This window comes from Gobio gobio (genome assembly GCF_949357685.1).
Source record: "Gobio gobio genome assembly, chromosome: 12".
In the NCBI taxonomy this organism is placed as follows: Eukaryota; Metazoa; Chordata; class Actinopteri; order Cypriniformes; family Gobionidae; genus Gobio; species Gobio gobio.
Window position 1 is genome coordinate 31,120,448 of NC_137105.1, and position 11,135 is coordinate 31,131,582.

At 38.6% G+C, this 11,135-nt stretch overlaps 1 protein-coding gene across 3 annotated transcripts; it reads left to right on the plus strand.

Annotated features, from left to right (window-relative positions):
- Positions 1–665: 665 nt before the first annotated feature.
- On the plus strand, positions 666–10,607 carry cUnh1orf198 (chromosome Un C1orf198 homolog). 3 transcript variants are annotated; one of them, XM_079831578.1, is made up of 5 exons: positions 666–1,008; positions 2,355–2,405; positions 2,486–3,040; positions 8,060–8,530; positions 8,658–10,606. In XM_079831578.1, the coding sequence occupies exons 1-4, from the start codon at positions 694–696 to the stop codon at positions 8,114–8,116; spliced, it is 978 nt and encodes a 325-aa protein (XP_079687704.1). In that variant the 5' UTR covers positions 666–693; the 3' UTR covers positions 8,117–8,530; positions 8,658–10,606. The 3 variants fall into 3 exon arrangements, with proteins under 3 accessions (XP_079687704.1, XP_079687703.1, XP_079687702.1); XM_079831577.1 differs by having other exon boundaries at positions 683–1,008; positions 8,060–8,541; positions 8,658–10,607; XM_079831576.1 differs by having other exon boundaries at positions 683–1,008; positions 8,060–8,571.
- Positions 10,608–11,135: the final 528 nt, after the last annotated feature.

Genomic DNA, 11,135 nt, shown 5'->3' on the forward strand with positions numbered 1-11,135 from the left:
TTAAATAACCATCCTTCTTTCCACTTGTCTTTTTCTTCGGGATGGTTTTCATCAGTTGTGCCGTTAGAGGTCGCCGATTCTAACGCCATTACTCTGAAGACGCTCAAGATAGAATAAAAGTCATTTAGTTATTAGGACGAATATACAGTAGATTGAAGATAATAAAATAAATTAAAATATAGATAATTAAATTTATAAATAATGACAACAAATGGGCTGCTTTAATTAAATATTAAAACACTAACTTACATCATATGCTAAATGTCGTTTTTAAATTTGATAAAATATACACGACATGGGTGGACAAACGTTGTTTGTTTTACAGGGTTCTCACAGTCACAGTCATGCAAAATCTGGAGATATCAGGGAATTTTGATTCAAATGTCTAAACTCTAGTGTATTTATTTTTAGTTATGCTCTGCGATATTTAAATAAGCAATATGTAATCAAGTTAAGTTAACGTTACTCCTTGTGAGTTTAATCTCTATTGGATATCTATTCAAATTCTCACTGGAAAGGTAATGGACAAGTCCATTTATTTATTTGTTTTTGTTTGTATATGTTCAAAAAGTTACGCTATAGCCAATTACAACATTTTAAAGATACATTTTAATCTAACAAAATAGCTATTTTGGGATTAAATAAAATAAAAGTCTTTTGTGTACGTCAGCGTCCTGTCCAGCTGTTGAGGAAATGGCGGCCGCAGCGATGGCAGGGGCTGTGGCGGATCTTCCGCACGTCACGGAGGCCAAAAAACTGGAGTATTTCTCCTCCATCAACTCTATGGCCCGTAAGATTATGCAGGAGAGGGAGAAGATAAAGGAGACGTATGGTTCGGCTTGGGATCAGATGAGCCCGGTCGAACAGGACACGGCGATAGACAACGGGATGATGGATCCGCGGATCCGGGCTCGGTACGCCATGCACCGGGTGGACCGAGATGAGGTGATCTGCTACCCGAAACTACTTATCCAGACCGGACAGAAGACTGTACACTTCGGGGAAGAGGTGCTTGTGTTTTGTATTGACGTGTTCATTTAGAGCGCTTATTGTCGGTCTAGTGTTTACCTGCTTTATTTGATTTGCTTTAGAAATGTAACTTAGGGCTTATCAATCCCTAATAAAAGTTAACTTCTAAACACACTGTCCGCTATCAATTAATGTTCGTTTTATTTTCTTGTCTTTTATTATTCATGACAATTAATTTTCTTTATCTTTACAAAGTATGCCTGCTTACAAGAAAGTTTCTTTGTAGGTCTCCATTAAATTGTTTACAAGTAAACAAATACATTATAAACCAGCTAACGTTACTAACTAATTGTAAGCAAATTGTATATTCATTGTCAACTCAATTGAAGTCACATTTAAGGTAAATTTTGTTTATTAAACTTGTATATCATATACATACATATAAATTAAAGTTTACTTGACAAAACCCTCAGGAGATTTAGGATGAAGTTGAACTGTTTACGGAACAAATCTGTCAACTTTCAATAACATAAATTATTTAAAACCTCTCAAATTTCAGTGAATTAATCTGTCATGTGTTATTTATGTGTATACATTAAAACATATATATATATATATATATATATATATATATATATATATATATATATATATATATATATATATACACACACACACTTAGGTGTCAACTAAATAAATATCACATTTCTGTTGATTAAACAAATATCAATAAATTCAACAATTTTACTAAATATATATATAAATTAAACTTTTATTTAACAAATCTATGCCACAAGACATCTTAGGTTTTGTGATACAGTTAAACTGGCTTCTAAACTAATCTAATATGCAAGTGTCAACTAAATAAATGTCACATTTATATAAATGTTTTACTAAACAAGTCTGTACCGAATTTCTATCAATTAGGGTGTGTTCACACTTGCATTTATCCCAGCACACAGCATTGTTTTAGATGTTCGTAAGTTCCCTCACAAAATATACATAATAAAAAGCCGACCAATCAGGTTGTGAACATATCCATATGCCTTTAGGATTGGTGTTCAAATGACAATGTGAACGCTAAGTAGACCAGGTCCAGGACTAAATGTTTTGTTTTTGGTCCGGACCAAATGAACCAAGTAAACTGAACTACAAGTGTGAACACACCCTTAAAGTAAATTTACTATTTTACGTAGATTAAACTTTCTACTCAATATCTATCAACTATTTATTAAACAAATCTTTATGTATTAGATTTTCGGTTAGGCTTACAGCTTTTTTATTGAGTACTACATTTTTTTTTTTTTTTATCCCTACAGAAGCAGAAATAACATTAAACAAGTAATGACGCATCTTATTAACATCTCTGTCTCCTCTGTTTCAAGGACTTAACTTGGCAAGATGAGCACTCGGCTCCCTTCTCTTGGGAGACCAAGGCAAGTAGGCCACCTCTGCTAAAAATACATATTCAATTTGCAAGCAAAGTGTAAACAAATGTAATTTCCCTTCCTAACAGAGTCAGATGGAATTCAGCGTGATCTCCGGTGCAACAGAACCAGCTGTTCCCTCCTCCGTGAATGAATCCAAACCCAAGACCTCTCAGAGTAGCAAGCTGCCCAGCAATGACGAGTCCTCCTTCTGGAAGATCAGTGCTGAACGCTCTAGGCTAGAAGGCGAGAAGGCTGAATTTCAGTCTCTGACGCCCAGCCAGATCAAGTCTCTGGAGAAAGGCGAGAAGCCTTTGCCCTCGTACCTGAGGCCGGAGTCTGGGCCGAGGGAGTCGGAGGAAGCGCCCGCCCCACGGCCGGTTAAACAGAGAGCCCCCAAACCTCATGCTCCTCCTCCGCCCGTTCCCATCAGCGTGACCCCTGTGGCGATAAGTGTGACCCCAACACCTCCGGCTCCCGTGTCCTCATCAGAGGAAGGGTGGGAGAGGGCCCAGAGCACACTTCCTTCTGTAAGCAGCACTATGGATGATGTGTTCAGCCCTGGTCTGGTAACCAGGTCTTCCTCTCAGTCCAACAGCACAGTCAAAGATGCCTCGCCCACCTCCAGTCCTACATTCTCACAGGTTAGACCTTCATTTTTATATAGTTACAGGGCTCCAGTCTGTGACTAAATGGTCACATTTTAAGTGTTAAAGCCTTATGAATTCATTTGATTACTGTTGCTGATTACTGCTTTTGATAATAAATTTGTATTAAATCATAAAAAAAAGAATCCAGAAAAATTTAAACCGACAACACAAAATTTCAGGGGAAAAAAATTCATAGAGACCTATTATTTTTACATTTTTAACAAAAATTATTAAATTGTTATAATAGTCATAAATAGTCATTTCAATTAATCATTTTATTAGATTATTAAAATTTAATTCAACCTTTAAAAATGGAATCCAGAAACATTTAAATGGAAAACAATTTGGGGAAAAAACTAAATGAAATGTGGGGAAAATTAGATTTTTTAACGATGTTCTCAAAAAGAAATCCTTAAAGGGTAACTTCAGTGATTTTGCATTAAGCTTTGTATTTAAACTGGGTCATTTAAGCAGTAGAAATGTGAAATTATTTTTGATTTTGGTGCCTTCTAGACTGAGAAAAGACAGAAAATGTATTTTTGTCTCATGTGGATGAAAGACAACAACTCCCAGAATGCACTTGCTTCGCTGCCCTACGAGGCCACTCCGTACACCGTCGTTTTGATCTTCATAGTAATACAATAATTTTGTTCAGTTAGAGAATAAACACTACAATTACAAACTGAACGTGTCTTTTCAATAAAGTGTGAGTGAGCCGAACGAAAGTCACAGCACAGATGCAGCAGTGTCAGACTTCATTCATCACGAAGAGCTGAGCAGAGCTGAGGTAACGTTAAGCGCCAGTCTGGCACATTTTCAGATCACATATGGAAGTTAAACTATCACAGGAATTCATTGAAAAGTTGAAACACTCACTTTACTCTGCACCACGCTTCGATATTATGATTGTCCGTGCGGTCGTATGTGTCCCACATTCTGTGCGTGAGATCTCTCCCCTGTGGGCAGGTTGATAACATGCGGAACAGCTCTATCTAGTGGCTGTAGTTTTTGCCTCTTGCTCTAGGAATTTTTCCAGAAATAAAATGCATAATTCTCTCGTCTCTGGGGGATATGAGGGGGGAAAGTACCATAATTTGAATATACTACCGGGTTTCTACTGATACAAAGCCTAATGCTAAATCACTGAAGTTACCCTTTAAGTAGTTTGGCAGAATATTTCATAATTATTTCTTAGGAAAATGTTTCATATTTTAACAACTTGCACTGCTTATAAATATTCTATAATAATTAGTGCTGTCAAATCAATTAATCCCATCTAACATAAAAGCTTGTTTATATATACAGTATGTACACACACACACACACTTACTGTGCGTTCACACCACCGCCGGCAAGAGCGTCAAAGTGGCCGGAAGTCATTCATTCTCAATGGGAGCCCGGTGGCGAGCTCCGGCGAGAGCGGCGCGGCGCGTCTTGGACGATTTGGGCGTCGAGGAGAGTTGAAATCAGGTCAACTTTATGGTAATGAGCTACGACGCGCTTCGGCGGCAGCCGGCGGCAACCAATGGGAATGTAGAAGTGCTCCGCTTGAGATGATTCTAGAGAACGCAGCACTGTAAACTTTGGTTCCGACCACATTAGTTCCCAAGCAAAATAGAGGAGAGGTTGATCACTGCTGGTGCAGCGGGTTTGATAAGAAGTTGCGAAACATTATTTATACACCACACAAATGGCTTTTAATTGGTTTATTTCTTTAGCAAACATGTAACTATAATTGTTAAGTTCTTTCTAGGGCTGCTCGATTATGGAAAAAATCATAATCACGATTATTTTGGTCAATATTGAAATCACGATTATGTAACACGATTATTTCACATGACTTTGGGAATGTGTTGTATTTATTAAAAATACACCTTTCAACAATTCAATTGAAATTGTAACATTTGTTGTACTTTTTGAACTATTAAAATAAATAATATAACATATATTCAAATCAAAGTATAAAAGTATTCATGTAAAAATGATAATCACAAATAAATAAGATCAACAATATGGTTCGGCTAGATATGCTTTTCAGGTACGTCTAACCTTAGTTTTCAGGTACAGAAATGTCTCAAATGTAAAATAACATTGCATATTTGAGTGCATAAATTAAAGATGAATCCTATTAAACTTACAAAAGCTATTCAATCCGGATCGGATATGCGTCGTCTTTATCGACTGTATAAAGTTCACTTAAGGCATATACAGACTATGTCTGCTAGGATACTCATCAAGATGGACGTTGACATACGTTTTGTGTGAGTTTGTCCGTTCAAGAGCAAGACTTGAAAGAGAACTCAGTATTTGCGCGCTGAGAGACGTGTGCGCGCTCTCGGATGAGCGCACAGAGATACATTTCCTCACAGCGCGCGCGGCTTCTCATTCGCGTCTTCTGGCACTACACCCGGGTGATGACGGGCAAAACGACTGGTCATATTCAAACATACGGCAGCACTCGCATGCATTGAACAAGGTTTACAAAGAGAGAATTATTTGAAAAATATGAGGGGAAAAAAAGGACGTTTACACGGCACCCCTGCTCTCGTCAATTTTTGTTTCTTTATTAGATTGTCATAGGTCACTGTGTTTAATTTTCAAGTGGTTAAACAAATTCGTGATGTTCCCTTGCGTTGCAGCCACTGCCATGTAGCAAATCTTGCACGTAGCATGTTTCTGCTCGTCGTCTGATTCCTCAAAGCCAAACTGTTCCCAGACAACGGAGTTGGTTTTGCCTTTTTTGCTCACCAAACGCTGCTGTAACTGCCCTCCTTCTGCCATCTTTACTCGCGCAGAGTTTTTAAATTCCAGCGGATGATATGCACACGAGACTCCCGATCTGAGAAAGTTTGTGGCTTCGGGAGGGGCGGATGAGCGCATGCGCGTTTCATTCAGAACGCAAGGCAAAATAATCGTTTTTTCTCGATTGTACTATTTTGGTGATCGTTGGGAGGCAAAATCGAAATCGAAATCGAAATTCGATTAATTGCACAGCCCTAGTTCTTTCCATCGATCTGCTTTTTTTAACTTTCACATTTAAATGATTTCATGAGGTTATATTATACGGTTATAACCCACTTGTGGTCAGTCAGCACAAATGCCGATCAACATGAATGTTTGCTTTGCAGCCCCTTTAAATGCCGTTTCAAAAAAGACCAAGCATTCGATCTACGTCAGAGCGGCAGCGCGTCCACGAATCTTTCTACAGCGTCGATGGCAGGGCGGCCAGAGCGAAGTTTGACGCTCTCGCCGGCAGTTAAAGGGTTAGTTCACCCAAAAATGAAAATTCTGTCATTAATTACTTACCCTAATGTCGTTCAACACCCGTAAGACCTCCGTTCATCTTCGGAACACAAATGAAGATATTTTAGTTGAAATCCGATGGCTCAGAAAGGCCTCCATTGGCACAATGCACTGTACACTCTCAAGACCCTTAAAAAGTACTAAAGACGTCGTTACAAAGTCCATCTCACTACAGTGGTTCTACAATAACTTTATAAAGCGACGATAATAGTTTTTGTGCGCAAAAAAAACCGAAATAACGACTTCTATAGTGATGACCGATTTCAAAACAAGGCATCATGAAGCTTCGAAGCGTTATGAATCAGTGAGTCGATTCAGCGGTTTGGATCGCCAAAGTCATGTGATTTCAGCAGTTTGACACGCGATCCGAATCATGATTCGACTCGCTGATTCATAACGCTTCGAAGCTTCATGATGCAGTGTTTTGAAATCGGTCATCACTATATAAGTCGTTATTTAGGTTTTTTTTGCGCACAAAAATTATCGTTGCTTTATAAAGTTATTGTAGAACCACTGTCGTGAGATGGACTTTGTAACGACGTCTTTAGCACCTTTTATGGGTCTTGAGAATGTACAGTGCATTGTGCCAATGGAGGCCTTTCTGAGCCATCGGATTTCAACTACTGAGATGAACGGAGGTCTTACGGATGTCGAACGACATGAGGGTAAGTAATTAATGACAGAATTTTCATATTTGGGTGAACTAACCCTTTAAATGCTCAAAGCTTTATGGCAGAGCATTAAAGTCGACTAGTCGCTGAACATGGCCTATTGAGGGCGCAACAGGTTAAGAAATCTTTGAAGTCCACTTTTATGTTCTGTTTCCAAACAGTTAAATAACAAATAAATGCATACTCCGAGAGCTCTCCACAAGATGTGTTTGATTATACCATCTGGATGCTCAAAATTGATCAGGTGAATGCACGTTTTAAACAGCTTATTGTACAAGTAAAGTTAATCGCCATTCTAAACTAATGCGCTACTCCTGTATTGTAACATACAAACAGTAGCTCGCACATCACATGCAGATCACAGGCACAGAAACATTCAGTAGTGCAGAATTGTATTGTCAACACTGTTCTGTGATTTATCAATAAAATAGCTTAGAAACTGAAAGGTTCTAGCATATATTCCTTAGTAAATAAAACCCAAAGCTTCATGATTAGTAGAAACTAATCGTGAGGTGCCAGGTAAAAATTAATTCACGCAATCGCTCGCTCATTAATGCATTCATATAAATGTAATCTTTATTGTGCTGCTTTATCTGTATCTGATTTAGAGCGGGCAGAAATCGGTGAGAAATATAACGATCCAAAGACAAAAGAAGTGATAAAAATAAGCTGTTATGTAGCAGCAATAGCCTTGTGGGCAGCGCTGTGTCATATGTCATAGCTGTGCACGAGGCAACCCGCGTTCGAGGTTCAGGCTTATTTGTTTATTAATGACGTCGTCAGTGACTAGTCAACGTCAACTCAACTTTCTTCACGGAAATGTCGACTTTAAAAAAAATCTGAAGTTGTTAAACCCCTAACACACACACATATATAAACAAACTTTTATGTTAGATGCAATTAATCACGATTAATTGACTTGACAGCACTAATAATAAGACAAAGTCAAGTGATCTAAAACAGGAAGTCTTTGTTTTTCTGCCAATACCATATTAGCCATTGACAAACCATAAATAGTTTTTTTTTCACCTTTTAACAGTTCAACACAAGCAGCAGTGTCCTGAAGACTGGATTTGATTTCTTGGATAACTGGTAACGCTTGAAGAACCCATTCCAGATCACAGGACCTACAAGCACCATAAACACTACAGAACACTTTCCTTTTAAATCCATATGCTTTAGTAGTTTATTTATAGTACATCAATATCTCTACGATTGTATTCAAATCTTTCATCTGACCTCATCTCACTGGTTAGAAGTTACTGAATGCATGAGCTATGATACATTGGGAAATCTTCTATCCTTGTTTTTTTATGTCATTTTAACACTTGGTACATTTGTCCAAACCCATTGTCGAACTTCCCTGTTGGTTTGCTTTCCCATTGTTATGTTGTTGAACTGTGGTACATTTGCACAAATTTTCCCCATCAACATTTGTCTGGCTATCACCAGACCAAGCTCAATTTAAGATTGAACATTGGTCTGGGGAGTCTGCTATGTATTTTCTACTGCACAAGAGGCGTGATAAACAAGCATAATTCAAATGACTCTGTATGCAATTGGATAGTCCTTCAACCAATCAGACCACAAGAGGCGTGATAAACATGCATAATTCAAATGACTCTGATTGGTTGAAGGACTATCCAATTGCATACAAACCACAAGAGGCTTGCTCAATGGGCAACGACCCATCACTTCTCTATCCGTCATCGTGTTAAACCCGCCAATTAGCCAGTCTGTGATTGGTTCCCGCAAAGTGTAACAGAAGCAGTAGAAATGAATGTAATCAAATCGCCAGCAGATCAGACTGGGTTTACCCAGTCTAAATCAACATTAGAACTCCCTACAGCTTTTTAATATTGCAACCAGTAAACAAAGCTTGAAATCTTGAAGTTGCAGAACAATGTTCTGATTTTGTTTCGTGTTACTACCAAACTGGCACAATATATTTATTGGTACCAGCCCATTTATTAGTACACCAAACCCAAGACTCAAGTTTAAGAGGTTCGAAAGATGCATTAATCAAACAAGCCAGACATCATGAAGTCAAATTCAGATCCACACTAAAACCGTTAGTGTGAATGCCACGTCACCATCACTGCCATAAATTTGTATCTATATTTATCTAGACCTCGATACTAGTGTTAAGATGCTTCACTGTACATATTAATAAGGACCTAAACGAGATACCGTAGCACTAGCATAGTTTTGAGATGACTTGCGCCTTGCTTGTTTTGTAGACTTTTTATATGCGTGCTGCTTTCATTGTATGCTTTGAAGTGAATCATTTTTAATCATTTATCGTTTTCTTTCTCTCTCTTTCCTGTAGCCCAGCACACCAGAGTTGACTTAATAACTTTAAAGCAATAGTTAGAATTCCCATTCTTTGTTAGGCCCAAAACATACTCCATACAAGTATGCAAATGTAGTCCAGATTTAACATGCATTATGGTGTTACTGTGGCGGTAACAAACTCCAGTACTCAAGGGGGTGATAGTGTTACCTTCTGCACCATTAAAACTGAATGTGCTATTATTCAGGTAGCTTTCTAAAACATGTCGACAGTTGAAAACTTGCGTTTGATGATTTCAAACAGCTCGGTTTTTCAGAATGCAACAACTTGCATCGAGACTATATGGCCCTGTGCCAAATGGCACCCTAAACCCCTGCGATCTTCCTACGAGTCCGCACTTTCATGACGTAACGCTATTTGACTGTCGGGAAGAAGTCTTGACCAAGCGTGCTGCACACGTCCTGAAAAGTGAAGCCAAAGCGTCTCGATCGCCCCCCAGATGGCTGGTCCCAGTATAGCTTACAAATCCCACCCCTCCATGTATTCTAATGTGTCGCGAGACAAACTAAACAATCAAACTACACTTCAAGCTTCTCTAAGCGAAGTTGTCACTGAAGCACCAACTGATTTTTTCCGGGATTTTCGGGAGTAGATTGTAGCTTTAACTTTAATTTCTACATTTCCACAACTGATTTATTTCACACCAACATAATCAGTTGTTCAGCAGTAAACTGTACTAACAGATACTGTGGGAGTGTGGGCGGGGTTTTGATATCGCGGATACTTCCTAGACCCAGGTCCCGAGGTCACTACTGCGCAGACTTCGGTCCCAAATCAGCGCAAGATGTTGGTGGCTTCACTTTTTTTGGCGGCTAGAATCTTTTTTACAGTCTATGGTCTTGACCAGTGCGGGCTCTGCAAAAGTGCGCATCGATGGCGCATATCGACCGCAAAGGGGGCGCCCGCGAGCACCCTTCTGAAACCTAAAATGTCAAAAGAGACACCCCACGGTCTTGTGGACTTACAATGGCTGCCGTGTCCACAAGACCATGAAGTGTGCCATTTGGGACAGGGCCTATAAGCGTTTGCATTCACACACTTGCCTGCCGTATGATTCAGGGCTTAACTAATTAGGTTTCAAGGGTAGGAATCATTTTTGGAGCTTTGTTTTTTTTTGTTGCAAGATGTTTTCTCTTGAATACAAAATATCTTGAATACGTGGCCTGGAGCCAGTGTTTATGCATTCATACATATATCTGTAATGAAAAATAACTACAATAAAAGAAGGACACTAACTCATGTTGTTGGTCTCATTCTTCACTTGGTTGGTAGGGGGCAGTGTAGCACTAATTAAAAACAACTGCGGCAAAGATGGAGCTCTACTCATAAATCCCATGACGGTTTTCTGCCGTTTGTCAAATATTTAAAGAGGTCACTGTCAGCTGTGTTATTCATTTGAATAAAATATGACTGTTGGATGTGCGGTATAATTGGTCGCATATGTGGAATTTTCAAAATGCAACTAATATACTCTATTTTAAGAGTTTTATTCTCTGGGCAGTGATTTTTATTTTGGGGAATTGACGTTAATGCTTCACGTGTTCTGAAAAAAGGCATTGTTAGCATCTGACTGTAAAGTGCCCTGTGGTTTTCTAAGAGGTCTTTCAACATTCAAAGTTTTTTTTTTAAGGGCAATGTTTGGATTATTATAGCTGTAAAACAAGTTAGTTGATAGGTGGATTGGATCAGTCTAACGTAAATATCCTAGTTTTAAAGAGTTCTTTCCCTTACCCTTATTTATTAAAGGTAGATATCTAAGCTG